We start from the raw sequence: 19,747 nt of genomic DNA on the forward strand, positions 1-19,747 counted from the left end.
GAACTGGCAGAGAGTTCTTTCAGGCAGAACCAGATGGATGGGCCCACAGGGAAGAGGAGCAGCATGAGAACAACATTCGGCCCTTTAAGATCGCTGTCGAATGCAGATTGATGATGGATGTTCATGTTTCCTGCTCCTGATTGTCAACTGTACATCATATTTGTAGTCCACTTGCTGAGCCTCTCATCTGCACTGTGCGGTGCAACCACTCTGAACCCACCAATCATAGACATACCTACAGGTCTCAGTCCTGGATTGCCTTAACTTAAGTATGAGACTGTGATCTGCCATTCTGGCTCCCCAACCAAGGTAAACATTTTCCTGCCTGAGCTTTATAGAGGCCGATGATTGCTGCTGATGCTTCACATCGATAGCCCAGCACTTCACAGCACAATCCAGTACACAGGCCCAGTCTATTCTCTCTCTCTCTTTTTCTTTCCTCATGCACTCAAAACCCGACCCTTGAATGATGTCCATAGAAATTTGTTTGCCAAATCTTGATGAGGTCTATTGCCAGCCTTGACAGGCAGATGGACGTGACACACAAATCTTCATGTGACATCTGAGAAAGGCTTCAAAACCAGGAGCAGGAGAAAGTCATTCGACCCATTGAGCCTGCTCCACCATTCGATTTGATCGTGCTTGAGCCCCCTCTCAATGGCATAATGCCGCTTTCTCCCCATTCCCCAGGATGCCTTGAAAGTGAAGAAATCTATCTATTTCCTTATTAAACATATGCAGTGATTTTGCCTCCACACCTTCTGTTCTAGAGAATTTCACAGGTTTCCCAAGCTCTGAGTGAAGATGTTTTTCCTCACTGCAGTCCTAAATGGCCTTTGCTACATCATGAGTAGGTGAACTCTTGTGGTTCACCCCCAGCCAGAGGAAATAACATCTCCACATCCAGTCTTTCCAACCCTATTAGCATTTTATATGTTTCAATAAGTTCCCTCTGAATTTTCTTACCGTGGTGCATACAAGACTAGTCACCAAAATCTCTTCTCATTCAACAATCGGGAATCAAATTGGCCAGCCTCTGCTGCACTTTCTACCTGTTAAGTATGGCCTTATACTGGTAAGGAGACAAAACCTGCACACCATTCTCCAGATGTGGTCACACCAAGGCCCTGTACAGCTGCAGCGAGATACCCTTGCTCCTTTAGTGAAACTCCTTGCCAATGAAGGCCAACATAGCATTTGCCATTGTAACTGCTCGGTGCATCCGCATGTTTCCTTTCAATGATTAGTGTGCAAAGGCACCCAGGTCCCATTGTCAGTCATTTCCCAATATTTCACCATTTAAATAATACTCTGCCGCTCTGTTTTTTTTCTTACTAACGTGGATAACTTTCCACTGATCCAGCTCATTGCAGATCTGCCATATATTTGACCACCCACCCTACTTGTCTCAATCACCCAGATGCCTCTTAACATCTTCTTCACCACTCACATCCCCACCAAGTTTCAGATTGTCAGCAAACTTGGAATATTTGCATTTGAAATGAAAATTGAAAATGCTGAATAAACTCAGCAGGTCTGGCAGTATCTGTGGCGAGAAGCAGAGTTAAATTTCAGATTTCAACAATCCTGCCACACAAACTCTGCAGAAATATTGCATTTGGCTCCTTCATCCAAATTATTGATATAGATTGTGAATAGCTGGGCAAGATACTGCAGAAGATGGAAACCTGGAACAGACATGCTGGAAATACTCAGCCGGTCAGGCAGCATCTGTAAGGAGAAATAGAATTAATGTTTCAGGTTTCAGTGGGTGGCACGGTAGCACAGTGGTTAGCACTGCTGCTTCACAGCTCCAGGGACCTGGGTTTGATTCCCGGCTCGGGTCACTGTGTGGAGTTTGCACATTCTCCTTGTGTCTGCGTCGGTTTCCTCCCACAGTCCAAAGATGTGTGGGTTAGGTTGATTGGCTATGCTAAAATTGCCCGTTAGTGTCCTAAGATGATTAGGTTAGAGGGCAAAGCGGGTAAAATATGTAGGGACGTGGGGGTAGGGCCTGGGTGGGACTGTGGTCGGTGCAGACTTGATGGGCCGAATGGACTTTTTCTGCACTGAAGGGTTCTATGATTCTAACACGAATGAAAGGTCATCTCGACCTTTTACTATATGAAAAAATGTGGGATTCTCTCTCCCTATAGCCTGTGGATACTGGGACGATTGAAGCTTCCCAGAATATCAAGGGATATTGGAGATAAGGTGGGTAAATGGCGTTGCAATAAATTAACCATGAAACGCGGAAAAGGGCTGAATGGATCACTGCTATCTTCCTCTGAACAGTTCAGTCAACCCGGTGAGATGTTAAACCAAAAGCAACGTCTGTCTCAAGTGGATGTTTCAAATGCCAGGGTGAAGAGCAGCAGGGGAGTTTCCCCGGTTCCCTGATCAACATTCCTCCCTCAATCAGCACCACCAAGGAGGAATTATTTGCTCATTCACCTGCTTTCTCTCTCTCTCTCTCTTTGGGACCTAGTGTTTTTAAAGTGGCTTCTGCGTTTCCGAGTTAACGGCAGTTTCTGCACTTGTGAGTAATTCATTGCGGGTGCAGTCAGTTTCTGGGATGGGTTGAGACTCTGTGTGAAGTCGCCTTTCATTGTTACAAAGCGCGCCGCTGCCACCTGCTGACAGAATCTTGGTGGTTCAGGAAGTTTCTCTCTGTCGACGCTGCCCAGACCCCTCATTATTTTGTAAGCTTCTGTTCATTCCGCACTCAACAGTCCCGATCTCTTCATCGGCTTTTTTTTAAAGTCTGTCAAATTCAGATTTTAATTTGATTCCTGGTTAGTTATAATTTGTCATTTAAGAAGAGAATTCAAATGTTATTGCACGCCTTGTGTGTCGAAGGTTTTCTTGATTTCACTTCTTGAAGCTCTCCCTCATCTTTATGCAGTAAGAAGTCTCACAACACCAGGTTAAAGTCCAACAGGTTTATTTGGTGGCAAAAGCCACGAGCTTTCGGAGCGCTTGCTGCTCTTTCATCAGGTGACGAAAGACTTTAACCTGGTGTTGTGAGATTTGTTCCTGTGTTTACTCCAGTCCAACGCCGGCATCTCCACATCTCATCTTTATACCATGCACCCTCTTATCTGCTCCCTAGTCCTCGAAGGAGCAAAATAGTTTCTCTCCATCTACCCTGTTGTCAGTATAGGTATCCTAAATCGATGCAGAATGGAGCAATGAGGACTAGGAGTAGTGATTCAATCACAGACCCTTACGTCTGAACCAGAAAGTCCCTTTCGAGGATTTGGTAACCAGAGAAGGGTGTTTATGGATTGATATTCCTTCTTATACTTCCACCCTATTTTCCATAGTGAAATAGTGTATGAAGATATGAAACATCGATTTGAAGATACTGAGGTGGAGAAACAATTTCTATCGATTTAATTATGAACAACGTGGAAAGAAAGAAATTGCCTTTAAACACTTGCATTGGTGACCAAATTTAGAATTGCAGGCTCAGATAAACAATAGTCTGACAGATGTTAAACAGTTTTGTTGACAAAAGCAATCTGGAGTAATTTGAAGAAGCTGAATTCTTTAATGTCTCACACAGACTCAGCTGTCTGGCAGAATCAGATCCCAACGCTCATGCACCACGATTGTGTGTAGAACATGCGGCTCCCTATATCTTCTGGGACTCTGAACTCTCCTCCTGGTCGTCCCGAGGGCAGTCACTCGGCACTCGCCAACATTCACTGCCTGATGACATTTACAGACTTTGTAGAACAAGAGAAAAAACTGTGACCATCAAACAAAATTTGGAAATACAATTCGAGAACAGTGATTCAATTTATAAACTAAATGATTGAAAACCAAATCAAATGATGTGATACAATTAATATACTAAATTTACAAAAATGCGGTGGAGGACGGCATTGGATAATGAGTGTTTCTCTCTAATCCGTTTTTAATAATTTAATGATATTGATTAAGAGACATTAACGTCCTTCCAAATTGGATTACGATACCCAAAATGCTCAGGATGAGTGAATACGATCTATCGCCATCAGAAAGCTGAAACGTTCGGGGTGGAGCAGCTCAGTGGGGTCGGAGTGCAGGCTCAGCAACAACGAGAGCGCCTCTCTGGGCCCAGTCTGAGCCGCAAGGCCCAACGAGTGCCCCGGCGGAGATCGGTAACCATAAAGCGATGGGGTAGCGCCTTCCCCATCCGAGCCGCCGCTTCCCGGATTCTCCTCCCCTCTTCATTGAGTCGGACTCACAACAAAGGAGCCGATCGGAACGGCCGGCCCAAGGGAGCATGCGCACTATCATCAATACAGGGTGAAAGGAGCATGTTGGATAGAGTGGTTTCTGGAGCGCGGAGCATTGTGGGATTTAATATCGCCATTCTCAACAGATTTGGTATGGTTTATTGCAGCCTGACTGAAGGTCTGTTTCTCTCCACAGATGTTGCCTGAGGTGCTGAGTATTTGGGCGGCACAGTGGCACAGTACCCAGCACTGCTCCCTCACAGGACCAGCGACCCGAGTTTGATTCCTTGCTTGGATCACTGTCTGTGCGGAGTTTGCATGTTCTCCCTGTGTCTGCGTGGGTTTCCTCCGGGTTCTCCGATTTCCTCCCACAGCCCAAAGGACGTGCTGGTCAGGTACATTTGGCCATGCTAAATTCTCACCCTGTGTACCCGAACAGACACCAGAGTATGGCGACTGGGGGATTTATACAGTAACTTCATTACAGTGTTACTGTAAGTCTACTTGTGACAAAAAAATTAACTTAACTATTTCCAGGATTTTCTCTTTCATCTCAGATTTCCAGTATCCTCACCATTTATCTGTTGTAATATTGCCAATGTTGCTCACAGAACCGAGGCGAGAAACACAGCCAAAGTAAGTGCTAATTGTTAGCAGACCAGAACGGTGAGCGCAGAATTGTCTTTTGTGTAAGTTGCATCAGTTTGAATCTGAGTGGAGATGGCAGGAAATCCGTTGATTTCAAAGTTGCGTGCTCTAAGCCCAGTGGAGCTCAATAAATTCCAGCGTGGGATTGCTAAGAAATGTAGATTCTCGAGGAGTTGAGTTTGCTAAAACTATTTGATACGTGGAGTGCCATGTAGAAGCTAACTTTCCTTCTGCAGCAACTACCCAACCATGACCACGACTATCTCAAAGATAACAGCAATTGACACATGGGAGTACCACAATTGGAAGTTGTCCTTCATGTGACTGTCCATTCTGACTTGGAAATATATTGCTCTTCCGTCAGTGCCACTGGGTCGAAATCCTCGGACGCACTCCTGAGCAGCACAGACGGTTTACCGACAGAAAATGGACTGCAGCGACTGAAGAAGACAGATCACTGTCACCTTCTCAGGATGGGCAATGTCTGCATGGATTTCCTCCCTGTGCAATAAATATTGCCCTAGGCTAGCGACGCCATATCCAGTCTTAGTTGTTTTCTTGTCTGTATTCTGATTCTGCGCAGTCCTCCAGTCACTGTGTATGAAGTGAGAATATTTTTTTAAAAAGTAAATCACGTTCTGCTACGTGCAAATCGTTCCTTTCTAAATTGTTCCCATCTAAACCGTTGTAAAAGGAGTTTCCAAAATACATCACTATCAATCCAATCCAGTCCAGGGTGACACAGAGGCACAGTGATTCACACTGATGCCTCAAAGCGCCAAGGATGCGGTGCTTCAATGGCAGTGCTCCCATGTGTCAGTTGCTGTTACCTTCGACACGGTAGTGGTCGTGTGTTGGGAAGTTGCTGCAGAGGGAAACTTAGCTCCGGGAGGTCTCAACAATCCCCCTCCTACAGCTTTCCTCTCCCTTGCTGAACATGTCCTCTCTCTCAGAACAATTCTCCTTTAAGAGATCTCACTTTCTGCAACTAAAAGTAATAGCTTTAAATTATTATTTCACATTGGAATGTATCTCCTCTGTATATTCTGAAATATTCCTTTAAAGATCTGCCACCACCTCTGGGGATCTATCTTTTAAGCAGATTTGCTATTTATCTTTATCTAGCTCTGCTTCCATTACTACATGACTGCCCTTATTTATGGTTAAAACACGAAACTTTGGTGCACTCTTCCCTCCCTAAAACTGAATTTAAATTTCAAACGTGTCATGGTTGCTGCTATCTAGAGATACCTTCATTATGAGTTCATCAATGAACATTTTCTCCCTGCACTATACCAGCATGAGTATAGCCTGCCTTCTGGTTGGTTCCACGATATGCTGTTCTAAGAACTTATCCCACAATTATTATATGAACTTTTCAGCAATGCCAATTTTTCCCATCCACTGTTTTCAATCTCATTGTAGATTCAAAACACCCCTGATTATTGCAGCACCGTTCAGACAAGCTCTCATTATCTCTCCTCTTTTATAGACTGACCTACTGTGTAGTACCAATTACGGGGCCGTACACCACTCCCACAAGTGACTTTCGCATTTATAGTTTCTCACCACACTGAAAGTTATATTTACACCCTGAGTTGCAGAACTTAGGTTAACCCTCTCTAATGTGCATCATTTATTTAGCGAGCTTCCTCTCCATCTTTTCTCAACCTCCTATCCTTCCCAAATATCACATTGCCTTTCCACTCTATGCCATCCTGTCGCCATATCGTTGCAAGTACTAACTCATTTGTATTCGTGTTTTCAGCTCATCTGTTTTGTTTTAAATGCGACGTACAGAGCCTTCCGTTTTGTCATTACATTATTTTTGTACCATCCAGTCGTAAGTGCTGGTTTACTTTTAATTTGTACTCTGCTCCTTCCTGTCACGGTCGGCCTATTAGTTCCGATATTAATACTTTCCCTGCCCTGAATAAACTCTTTTTTTTTGTTTTTATTCCAATTCAATTAAATCAAGTCCAATTCAGAGTCTCAACAAGTTGAGATATCCCCGATCCAAGCTGACAAGACAGGGCTCTCACCTCCTGTTTTGGGATTGATCTACATGATCCAAGCTGATTGGAGTAGGCATAGCTCCTCCTCGCAGGTTTGGTCTAATTTGCATCTTTGCCAAAAGTCCGTGGTGCCGCTTTTAAAAATTGATTCAAATGAAGCTGAAATGTAACCTAATGACTTCAACCAAGAACAGTGTGTCGGTACTACACTTGATCTTAACCAAAAGGCCGAGAAGATCAGAACTTCCCAAATTCGATCCAATGCCCCTATATTCAGTTTAAAACTCTCTCTCTCTCTACTTCCCTTATTATGCAGCTTGGTCAAACATCAGCCCCAGCACGATTCAGGTGTGGGCAGTTCCAACGGAACAGATCCCACTTTTCCCAGTACTGCTGCCAGTGTCCCACGAATTCTCCCACACCGGTCTTTGGGCTTTGCATTCATCTCCCCACTCTTACTTACTCTGTGCCTATTTGCACATGGCTCACACAATAAGCAGAAATTATTACGTTTGAAGTTTGTGCCTTAATTTGATGCCCAGCTCCTCAAGCTGACTAAGCAGAAAGCCTTTCCTCGTCCTGCCTATGTCATTGGTACCTCCATGGAGCACGACCACTGGATCTGCAAGTTTCTTTCCTGCCCCGAGCAGATGTCCGGTTCGCTGTTACTGGGCAGGAAACACATCCAACTGAATTGTGTCTCTTTGCTGCGGTGAAAAGTGTCCATTCACCTCGCTCAGCTGCTCTACTACGTACTTATGTGCTCCCTTCACATTAGAATGGCACCTTGCTCCAGTTCCCGGAAGTCTATCCTCGGTCACGTTGGTTCCAATGGGGCCCAACGCAAAGTAGACTATCTGCATCTCACCATCCGACTGAGCAGGTCGGCACTCGACATTGAATTCAATAATTTTACACTATAACCGTTCTCCGCCATTGTGAATATTTTTAAACCTATAACTATTTTTTGTGCCAGGGTAAACCCTCCCCTCCTCAACCGGGCCATCCGTCACTCGTTCTTTAGCATTATTTTCAGTAAGGGCACTGAATTCTGTTCTTCCATTAACATTTTCTGCTATATTACCTTAACACCGCTGTCAGCTCTTTGCGTAGTCCATCACACTGCCTCTGTCTTGCACCCTAAACACATGTGCACTACAATCTCTCCGAGCTCCCACCTCTCATTGGCTGTCCATCTGCTCCAGCTGCCCCTCTCTCTCTTAAACAACATATACCCCATCACATTTCTCACCGACTCGAAAAGTTAACTCTCTTTCTCTCTGCACAGATGCTGCCAGACCTGCTTTCGCGGCACTTTCTGATTTCATTTCTGTAGACTTGTTCTGCAAATAAACATTCCAAGAACTGGGCGGTAAGCGTCTCCCACTTAGAGCTCCCTGTCAGCTGTGAATCAGCTCTGGGTCAAAAAGTGCTGGGGTCGAATCTCACTCCAGATACCTGGGACATCACCAAGGTAAGTTATGAGATTCTGTTCTTACGATAGCCCATATGTATTCTGACTTTGCAGTGATCACCCCGCTGTCAAAAACCTCATTGGTTTCCAGGCGCTGTGGGAGTCCCCGGGTTTGGGGTCATGCACCATAAAAACACAACACTTAACTGTGTAACCAATAAAACCGAAAATCACAGCTACAACTCATCTAAATATCTTTCTAGTATTTGTCATTTTCTTGACAAGTGCAGTACTCTCTGCTCCAGGAGGGGCTGTACATCCATCCATACAATTCCTTGCATGGATCTGGAACATTCACCGTGTTTCACCACAGGGTTTGTAATCGGCAGTGAGTTCAGACTGGAGAACAATGCAATGGGATCTCCATCCCGCCCATCCCCGTCTCCTCCCTCTCGCTCCACTGTCACCATTCTCCAGTGTCCAACTCACCCCCGAAAGAGTTCAATGATTCCTCTCTCGGCTCTAACCCTGTTTTTCCTTCACACTGAGCGAAGAGTTAACAACCCGCCTGAGAGTCGAGAGGACAGAGATTAATTTATAATCATATTTCCCTGTGTATTACAGTGAACGTCATCCGGAAACCGCGTACCTGAAGGTGTTCAGGAATGCAGGCACATCCCACAGTTAAACCGGTTTGGATCAGGAAGTGCTGAGAGTGAACATGGCTTCGAAGCAGCTGGTTAAGAGTTTGAGTGAGGAGACAACTTGCCCCATTTGTTTCGGTATCTTCACTGATCCGGTAACACTGGATTGTGGCCATAACTTCTGCCGCTCCTGTATCACCCAGTGTTGGGAAAAGGATATAACCTCCTGTCCGGAATGTAGAGAGGAGTTTCCGGAAAGAAACCTCAGGGTAAATCGGGCCTTAGAGAATCTGGCCGAGCAAACTCGACAATTAAAGCTGAATCGGAAAGAGGAGGAAAGTAAAGTTCACTGTGGGGAACATCGGGAAGAACTGAAGCTGTTTTGTGAAACTGACCAGAAATTGATCTGTTACACTTGTAGAGATTTGCAGGAACACAAATCTCACAACTTCATGGAGATTAAAGAGACTGTTGAAAAATACAAGGTACAAGGGAAAAGATTTATAAACTGACGTTTCATCGCATTTTCCTGCTCTGACACTTTCATTCTGTGATTTTCTCTCCCAATCCCAGGATCAGCTCAAATCTTCCTTAGATTTTCTCACAGAGAAGAAATTGGCAATTCTAGAAACAGGACAGAAACAGCAACGAAAGATTTCTGAAGTTAGGGTAAGGTCTCTCTGTGCTGATTTTCTGGGATCTCGGTTAGTTTTGTTCCCTTTATCGAGGGACATTAATTATGTTCCACATTTCATTTGGTAGGAACAGTCGAGCAGTCTGCAGACACACATCACATCCGAGTTCACTAAAATGCACCAGACTCTCACTGAGAAAGAGCAGCGATTACTCAGAGATCTCAGGGAAGACGAGGAATGGATTCTAGAATCAATGGAGAGAAACCTTCGAGAGATTCAGGAGAATTTAAATTCTATTGAGGAGAAAATCTCAAAGTTGCAGAAACAGATGGAGCAAAAAGACGAGCTGATATTTCTGAAGGTGAGGGAATATATTGTGGCTCAGTTCAGGGAAACTTCACACAGTCACTAAATAACTGACGATAACTGTGAAATTAATATAGAATTTATGGAAAAAATAGAAAGCGAGTGAAACAATTTTTGACAATTGTCATTCTCTGCAGTTGTCACAGTATTAATCCCTCGTCACTGCCAGCAACATTTCAGGAATACCAGCAACTTCCCCGGAATGAGTTGTCCTGACCTGGACATTGGGTTCAGATTATTTCCTGGTGCCTTTCGTGCCATTTTCTACTGGAATTGACATTGTAATTCAGTTCCTCACAGCACCGGGGACCCGGGTTCGATTCCTGCCCTGGCTGAATGGGTGGACTTTGCAAGTTCTCCCCGTGTCTGCGTGTGTTTCCTCAAAATGTTCTGGTTTCCTCCCACACGCCAAAGATATGCAGGTTAGGCTGATTGGCCATCGTCAATTACACCTTCGTGTCCCAAGGTTAGGGGTTTAGCGGCGTAGGTACGTTTTTTTTATGGGATAAACTTGTGTAAGAATTAATGTAGTCTCGATGGCCCGAATGACCTCCTTCTGCACTGTGCATTCTTTATGATTCCCTGATTCGATGTTGTGGGTTTGTCTATTAATCTTATATTATCAACTCTGCAGCACATAGGGGGAAAAAATCCTTTTATCTAGTCTGCGCTGGCTCAGTGAAAGAGCTTTCCAATTAGGTTCACTCCCACATCTCTTTACTCTGATTGGAAACAAATGTTTCCTTAACAAATATATCAAAGTGCTTCTCAAAATTATCACAGACCTTAGGCTCTTCGGCCTGTAATTCCCACGCTTTTCCCTGCGGCCCTTCTTAAACAAGTGAGTGTGTCTGAAGCTTGGTGGATGGCCAATTTGCCATCCTCCAAATTTCAGAGTCACTCATTCAATCCCACACACACTCACTCATTTCCACACACACACACACACACACACACACACACTCACACACTCACTCTCTCTCACACCCACACACACACACTCAATCCCACACTCACTCACTCACACACAGACACTCACTGTCAGATCCACACATGCACTCCCACACACACTCACTACCACAATACTCACTCCCACACACGCTCCCCAACATCAACACGACTACATACACTCAGTCATCTCCACTAATGTTCATACACACACTCACTTATTCAATCCCACATGCTCCCTCATACATACACACTTGGTCAGATCCCACTTGTGATAGTGTGGTCACTAATCTGTTATCAGACTATGAACCGTTCTCTTCACAAAAGTGTTTCCATTCTGTGTTTTTGTATTTCCAACTTATGTTTTGCTCAGTTATAGGCACAAGATTAATCTTTCAGTTTGTGATACATTCTCTCCAACAGGAAGAGTGCTGGCAGTTGGGAATGTTGGAATAGCTTAAACATTGAAATCCTTCCAAAAATACTGTAACGAAGATGAATGTTTCCACATAATTTCTTTACATTTACAGGATCAGTGATGAATTTCAGCAACTCTGTGTAACAGATGCCGGCCTGTCTTTTGGAAAGTTCAGAGGTCCTTTACAGTACACAACGTGGAGGGACATGATCAACTCCATTAACCCCGGTAAAACACTGATTTTTCCTGATTATAAATCCAGATGTGAAGGGACTAAAGGGTGTCCGAGGTCCCGGATTAAATGCTCACATTTCCGCTTGTTAATTCCTAGAATCTGTCCATTGTCATATTTTGCTTCCTGTGGGTTGCTCTGGGTAAGTGTCTGAAGCCATCATGTGTCAAATTAGTGAGGAGTAGTTCTGCTGACTTTTTAAGCATCCTATATCAGGAAGACATCAAAGCATGAGAGAACCTGAGCCAGCTGGAGCTAACCTGTAGTGATGAATGAGGCACATTAGACAAGTCAAAGAGATGAAGAAACTGCGAGTCTAAAATAAATAAGGAGAAGTGTGATGATTTTATTGAGGAATTGAAGCATGCTGGAGAAGATAAACATCTACGGGTTTAACACAGTCACAGCGTCAATAACAAACTAAGGGTATCCTTAACCTTGCAATAGGGAAGGTGATGAGTCCATTTATATTGAGTGAGTTTGATTTTATGAGTGATTCCAGAGATCAAGCAATTTGTGAAAGCAATGCTCTCTCTTTGATCAGAGGTCCAATCAAACCCCGAGGTCGGGCTTCAGTTCCAATTTTGCTGGCCAGTTTTCCACGGGTTTGCAGTGAGGGGAAGTGCTTGGCAGTCCTTGAGGAAAGGGCGAAGTAGAGGAAAACCATCGACAACCCGGGGTGGGGTGTGGGTGGTGCCAGGATTATGGAATATGGTGGGTGGGATGACGAGACAGGAAGTAACATAGCGGCAAACAGCTTTGTGAGCAAATAACTCACCTTTTGGTCACATTGACATCATTGCAAAAGAAAAAAGAGGAATTTTCTGTGTTTTAACGTAGGATATTAGAAATCAATTTGCGAATAGTAAAGGTCCTGAAACAGCATGATGGTGTTGTTTTCGGTATAAATATTGAGCAGGAAACAGAGGGAGACTCCTTACATCATTTCCGATGGGAGTTTCCAGTGGTCCCTTTCAGACCAGTGATTGAACCATTGTATAGACTGTTCTTCTGGGTGGGGCATCACCATTCAAAGGAAGATCTAGATTGTATTGAGTCTCCAGTTATAGCAAATGTCTCCAGTTTGGATAGAGAATGAGGCTTCTCCTTGTGTTTAGTGTAGGAACACTGGATAACTGTTTTGTTGCTGCCACGTAATTGTGGGTGTTTGATGACATTTGTGGGAAGCAGGTAGGGAGTACTGTGTGTGCATTTAGTCTCAGGGTTGCTCCGATTAAGGTTTAAATCGGGGAGATTCTGCAACGTAAATCATTCCCAGCCATTTTACCTGGAGGGTATCAAAGTGAATGTGTCAGTGTTAACGTTGTTGATCTCGCTGGCGTATTTTGAAGAGATTACAGAGAGGGTCGATGAGGATAGTGCTGTAGATGTGGTGAACAGTAAATTGACTTCAGAAAAGAGTTTGGAGAAATAGTTTCGCCAGAAAAATTGTTGCTAATAGAACATAACGGACAATATACACAGGAATGAAGAAGTGGCTGAGTGTCAGGAGACAGCAGTTGTCAATAGATGTTTTTCAGGCTGCAGGAAGGTTTAGAGTGGACTTCCTCAGAGGTCAGGATTATGTCCCTTGCTCTTCTTGAAATACATTAATGATCTATATCTTGGTCTACAGGGCACAATTTCAGCATATCTGCATGTTGTGAAGCTTGGGAGTTTTGTGAACTGTGAGGTTAATCGTGGAAAACTTCAAAAGGGCATGAAAATAGTGGAATGGATGCACATGTGAAAGACGAAACTAAATGCAGAGAAATGTGATGTGATTCGTTTTGCTAGAAAGAACAGAGAAAGACAACATAAAAAAAGATACAATTATGATGAAGTTGGAGGAGCAGAGTGTTATGGGTGAACACGTGCATAGGTAATTACAGGTGACGGGAAATGCCGAGAGTGTGGTTCATAAAGCATACAGTATCCTAGACTTAGTGAAAATCTCCCGTGAAAAAAGCCTTATTGCATGATTGACATATAATGAACGTTGTAAATATTGACTGCAATTGTACATGTAATGGGTATCATTCATTATTGGAACAAACTGATTTTTGGCACTTAATATACTGTCAGCTTTCAAGAGTAATCGAATATGCTGTTATAAATGTTAAGAAACAAATATTTTGAGAAAAGTGATACGATTTTGTTTGGCTGCTTCTTGACATCCACAGGGCAGTTTTTCTAATGTTGGCAGAATTCCCTCGTGAGGAGGAGTTTGCAGTATTAACTGGACAGGTTGTTTCGCTGGTGTTTCTGCTTCGGAGGTTCATGCTGAGTGATCCGTCCAGTTTTATTTTAATCACTCTTATTGTAGCGGTTTGACGCAACGATATCTGGGCCATTTCTGATGGCAGGGAGAAGTCACCCACATTGTTCGGGGTCTGGACTCACCGGCAGACTAGAGCAGATTTCAATAGAATGGAATATCCGGTGCGTGACGGAACAAATGTTAATCCACCTGTTCTGTGCCGCCGTCTATTTCCAATTTTACCCCCTCTCTCTAAATCACTGACTGTGTTATTTTAACTTTCCCCCAGCTCCAGCCTGTCTGACTCTGGATCCGAACACAGCGAATCCCCGGCTCATCCTGTCTGAGGACCGGACCAGTGTGAGATTCGGAGACAAACGGCAGCCACTCCCTGACACCCCGGAGAGGTTTGATCCCTTGGAATATATCCTGGGATCAGAAGGATTCACATCAGGGAGACATTACTGGGAGGTGGGGGTGGGGGAGAAGACAGAGTGGGAAGTCGGAGTGGCCCGAGAGTCTGTGGACAGGAAAAGAGTAATCCTCCTGAGCCCTGAGCCCGGGTTCTGGCTAATGGGGCTGATACCTGCAAGAGGCCATTTCGCCATCAACTCCCCGCATGAGATCCCCCTCACTCCAAGTGTGAATCCCCGGAAGATCGGGGTTTTCCTGGACTATGAGGGTGGGCAGGTGTCATTTTACAATGCGGACAACATGTCCCATCTCCACACTTTCACCCACACTTTCACTGAGAGAATCTTTCCCATCTTCAGTCCAGGATCAAACATCGGTGATTATAACCCAACACCGCTGACAATCTGCGGCATTAACGGTCTCTAACAGATCCATCCCATAATTTCACACCGTCTCCCTGCCTCCTGCCAGTATGGGTCTCAGTCACGTGTGGAGACAGAAGCCAGGTTAACATATTCTGGGTATAAACCCTGTATGAGAACTGGGAACTGAAAGATCAGCAAGGACCCCTGTTGGGCTAGGGGAAAGAAGGAAAGGAAGGGAAGAAACAAATAGAAGCTCATTGTCGAGAGGAACTTACTGGTTTGAATGAGCTGTGAACTGCAGGAACCCGGTGACCTTCCTGCTTGTAATGTTGTTCTAATGGCGGTAGGTGGCGATAGATCACCGTGTTTGAGATGAATCAGTGCAGTGATTCTCAAACTGGGGACTGGGGGATCTTTACAGGAATCAAGGAAACAATTCCTTTGGAGGATGAAAACCAAAAAGAGGAACATAAGGGGGAAGAGGAAATGAAAGTGAAAAATCGCAGACGTTCCAGTTCACATGTATTCGTAGGTTTTAAGGGACAGACAAAGAGATAAAGACGTAAAGGGACGCGTAAGAGAGTGGCGAAAAAAAAACCATGTCCCGCTTTGTGTAAATTCCCAGTTGTCAGTATTGTTCTCTGAGAACACCTGTCAGCATTTCCATCCCAAACTTCCCAAATTCCCTCCACTCTTCAGTGTGATTGACAATTTCGGCTGCCATGGTTTTCAGCCGTGTGTCTGACATTTTCTTTGAGTAGGAGATGAGGGGAGGGGAGGGGAGGAGGGAGAGCAGCTGCTGCTGTGATATTCGGATGTCTTGACTTTGAGCTCAGGCAGTGAACAAGTGCCGTTATCATGCTGCCTGGCCTGCTGAATAATCCCATCATTTTCTGACTGTCAGTTTGACTGACTTCAAACATTGGGTATGTTTCAGTAATGTAACTTTCTTTCATGATTAATCAACAGTGGCAAACTGGACTGCGTTTGTAATGGTCTGTAAAAATGGTCTGCCCAGAATGTAATGTCTAACTCTGTACTCCAACAAAATTGAGGGGAAGGAAAGCTGGGTGTTTCTTGGAGGTTTTATTTCACATTAAAATAGGAGCCTGCTTTTCGTCTCTTTAAGCAATAAGGTTCCTGAAGCAACACATTCCAAGCCCACTCCCGCTACCACCCAGAAGGACAAGGGCAGCAAGGGAATACAACGCCACAACCTGGCAGTTCCCCTTCAAGTCACTCACCATCCTGACTTGGAGATATATCGTCACTTCTTCACTGTCGCTGGGTCAAAGTCCTGCAACACACTCCATAACAGGACTGTGGGTGTATCTCAGGGACCACAGCGGTTCGAAAAATGCAGCTCAACACCTTCTTCCCGAGGACTGGGAATAAATGTTGGCCTCGACAACGATGGCCACATTCCATAAATGAATGAAAAAAAACGAAAATGATGTGACACTGCTGTGAATACTGATTTGGCAGTCTATCTGTATTGAGCATGATGTGTGAACTGATTGGATTTGTATGACATTAACACACAATGTTTAACCAGTAGAAAAACAGTTCAGTTGCTGCACTGGAATGTTAGTGAGATCACAGTTATCATTTATCTCTGGTTTGTCCGGTCTGTGTCACCACTGACCACATCAGTGAATTGGCCCTGAAATCTGTAATGATTTATTATTGAAGCACTCTATCTATGAAAGCCTTTGATATTGTGGCTGTTATTAAACATTATAATTTACACTGTGAATCCAGATACATTTCTGAAGAATCAAAGGTGACAGGAGGGAAAAAGCTTTTTATTAAGGGGCAGCGTTTCTAACTTGAAATGAACGGACTGAGAGGGCGGTGGAGGCAGAGACAGTCAGGGCTTTCAAAAGAGGATTGGATCTTTATCTGAAGAAGAATTTTGAGGACATTGAGGTAAAGGCAGGGGAGTAACATTGATCTTGCAGAGAGCTAGCACAGACGAATGGGACCGAATGTCCTATTTTTGTTCTTTAGCCATTCTCTAATTCAGCGATTTTCCGAATTTTGATTCAATGATGATTGATCTGTCCGTCAGCTCCATTTACTCACCTTGTCTCCAATTCACTACAGTTTACATCAATCCCATCCAGAATCCATAAGAAATACCAACAGCATCCTCCTGTTTCTCAGGAAAAAGGGGACCTGGAATTCTGTTCATCATCACACGCAGTAGGAAGGGTGCAGAGGAGATTCGACAGTTGTTGCCTGTGCTGGGGCATTTCAGCTCTGAAGGGAGGTTAGAGAGACTGTTTTTTTCCCCTTGCAGCATAGAAGGCTGAGAGGTGCCGAGTAGGGAACTAGTCGAGGTGAACACAATTATGACAGTCATAGATAGGGCACATCGGACGAAACTCCTCCCTTAGTCGATGCATCAATAATCAGGGACATCCATTTAGCGTCAGGGCAGGAGATTTAGAGGGGATTTTAGGAAAAACCTTTGCACCCGGGGAATGGTGAGAACCTGGAATTCACGACATGAAATGGTTAAAGACGATGGAACCCGCAAAACATTTAAGAAGCGTTTAGATGAACACTCGAATGCCATAGCATGCAAGGCTACGGGCCAAGTTCTGGAAAGTGGGATTGGAATAGATAGGTGCTTGATGGCAGACGCAGACACATTTGTCAAAGGTCCTCTTCCTGTGCTGTAAAATTCTATGACCATATGACTCGACCGTCTGCGTCTGATGCAATGAACGATGGACTAGGTGCTGGGAGATTGGATTAAAATGAGCGGCTAGTTTATTTTTTCTCTGTTTGTTTGGCCGGCACAGACAAGATGGGCTGAATGGCTTCTTTCTAACTCATATCTTTTGAATGGTTCTGTGCTATAATACTCCATAGCTGCCTTCAGTCCTTCAGTCATTTCATGATGATATGTGAAGTGAATAATATTGGCTGAAACCTGGTCTATGTGATGTTGTGGACCTCATGGAGAGGCCAAGTTTGACGCTTCTGACTGAAGATTGTTGCAAATGCTTCATCTTGTCTTTTGCACTGATGTTCTGAGCTCTCCCATCATCGAGGACTGGGATATTTGTGGAGTCCTTTCACCCTTCTTTAATTGCATTAAACTCGATATAATTCTTGTTGTGGCTCTCTATAATTCTTACCCACATAAAATCTTGAAGTTCCAATTCTGCCTCTACCGGACACTGGATATGCATGACTACAAATTATATCAGAACCAGATTTTATGATAGTTAAGAAAAATATGTTTTTATTATACAAACCCAAAATCTAGATATAGTCATAAAAGCTTTCCTTCTGTATAAAAATAATTTGAGTTAACATACTTTTAATAAGCACGAATATTAAAAAACGCGCATATGTATCTCTGAGCTTTAGGCTTATTTGGCTGCTACGGATCAGAAGAAATTGCAAATTTGCATCGACACAGATTTGATATGGACAGTGTGGTTCCTGAAAACAAAAACAAAGAACAAAACAAACCTTTTCACAGCAGCAATCGGGCCTGAGCGGCCGGAAGACGGCAGCTGGTCACATTAAGAATTCTCTTCTTCTCTGGCATTCAACAGAAGTGGATGTAATCACGGTTCACTTAAAATGTGGACGATTTAATCAATGCCTCAGGCGGACCCATGAAAGGACAACAAGGAAGCAACCGTGTGTAGTATCAGGACAGACCCAAGTACACTGTCAAAGGAAAGCAACGTAAGCTGTAGGAGACCACAGCAGTGCAATAGTCTGAACTCATCGGTACAGGTTTACAGCCCTACCAATCTTACAGCTAAATACTATTTCCCAATCTGTGTTCAAACAGAAAATTCTGCGAATACTCAGCAGCTCGGGCAGCATTTGTGGAGAGACAGAGAACCAGGGTAAAGGTTTTAGTGGATGGAATGCTCATTTCTAATGAAAGCTCACACATTCTCATCGTTGGATCCATTTCACAAATTTTTTTCTACACGCTACCCCGATGCCTTCACACGCTCGAAACTGAATTTGCCACAATACTCGAGTTGAGGCCGAAACAATGTTGTATAAAAGGTTCACTCTGAGGACCAGTCATATTGAACTCGAAACGTTAACTCTGCTTCTCTCCACAGATACTGCCGGACCCGCTGGGTTTGTTCAGCATGTTTTGTTTTCTCGTACTTCTAATTCAGTGATATCTAGATATCAACATAGAAACCAGAGTATGCCATTCAGCCAATTGAAAATGTTCAGCCATTCATTAACATTGCTGTTGATCTCTATCTTAACTCCATAGTCCATATCCTGCAAGAAATGCTCTGAAATCCATGTTTTTCTGTTTCACAATGAAATTCCAGCTCTGGTAAAGACTAATGATTCTGAGAGACTGTTCGAGGGGTGAGGGTGGAGAGTGTGGGAGGGGTGGGGGTGTAGTGTGTGTGACGGGTGGGGCTGGAGAGTGTGTGAGGTGTGGGGGTGAGGACTGCATTGCCGCTTGGGGGTGAAGAGTGTGTGAGGGGTGGGGACCAGGGAGTGTCTCGATGTTGGCGGGGGTTTGGTGGAGGAGGGTCTTCTGGTCGTAGGAAGAGGGTGTGGCGCGAATGAAGCGGCGCACTGAGCCACTTCAACTGTTAATCCTTTGGCCAGGCTCCGGTTAAAATGACTGCTGTATTTTCCTTCATAGCGGATGCTCCTGAGATTGTGATTAATTGCTTTCGGGTGCCGTCAGTTTCTGGGATGGGTTGATGTTACAAAGCGCACCGCTGCCATCTGCTGACAGAATCTCGCTGCTGCAGGAAAGAATTCCCCATTGAAAACGGCCCAAAAAGTCTTTGAATTTGACAGTCCAGTCCCACGCGTTGGGTCTGATGTCCTTTCTCCGTGTTGGGTCATTCTCGGATTCTTATGTACTCTTAGACGTTATTCTGATCAAATCCACATCGTGATAATTGATTTCATTCGATCCTATTCTTTGATTAAATGTCCCAAGGTCATCATTGGGAAAGAGCAGCGAAAGAATCCCACATTAATATCCACAACCATGTGGAAAATACATACGGATTAGGATTCGCTATTAAAGTGTAAGTTTTGGTGAATACTGCAATATTTAGCTGACTCTGACTTTGCACCACAAAAATCAATATGATTGACATTATTGTTCCGACGGAAGGGTCCAGTAATGTCCAGTA

The 19,747-nt window shown here is 44.1% G+C and overlaps 1 protein-coding gene across 1 annotated transcript in view; it reads left to right on the top strand.

Moving 5' to 3' along the window:
- The first annotated feature begins 4,627 nt into the window (after nucleotides 1-4,627).
- The window catches only part of LOC145337770 (E3 ubiquitin-protein ligase TRIM39-like), a 40,298-nt gene continuing 25,178 nt past the window's right edge, over nucleotides 4,628-19,747 (top strand). The window contains exons 1-7 of the mRNA XM_080182616.1: nucleotides 4,628-4,862; nucleotides 8,178-8,363; nucleotides 8,928-9,432; nucleotides 9,521-9,616; nucleotides 9,710-9,937; nucleotides 11,646-11,688; nucleotides 18,692-18,710. Coding sequence (XP_080038742.1) covers nucleotides 9,025-9,432; nucleotides 9,521-9,616; nucleotides 9,710-9,937; nucleotides 11,646-11,688; nucleotides 18,692-18,710 — 794 coding nt within the window. The 5' untranslated portion in view covers nucleotides 4,628-4,862; nucleotides 8,178-8,363; nucleotides 8,928-9,024. The remainder of the gene's footprint in view (nucleotides 4,863-8,177; nucleotides 8,364-8,927; nucleotides 9,433-9,520; nucleotides 9,617-9,709; nucleotides 9,938-11,645; nucleotides 11,689-18,691; nucleotides 18,711-19,747) is intronic.

The sequence above is a fragment of the Carcharhinus amblyrhynchos genome, unplaced genomic scaffold (assembly GCF_965287045.1).
Source record: "Carcharhinus amblyrhynchos unplaced genomic scaffold, sCarAmb.v2.hapA scaffold_73, whole genome shotgun sequence".
In the NCBI taxonomy this organism is placed as follows: Eukaryota; Metazoa; Chordata; class Chondrichthyes; order Carcharhiniformes; family Carcharhinidae; genus Carcharhinus; species Carcharhinus amblyrhynchos.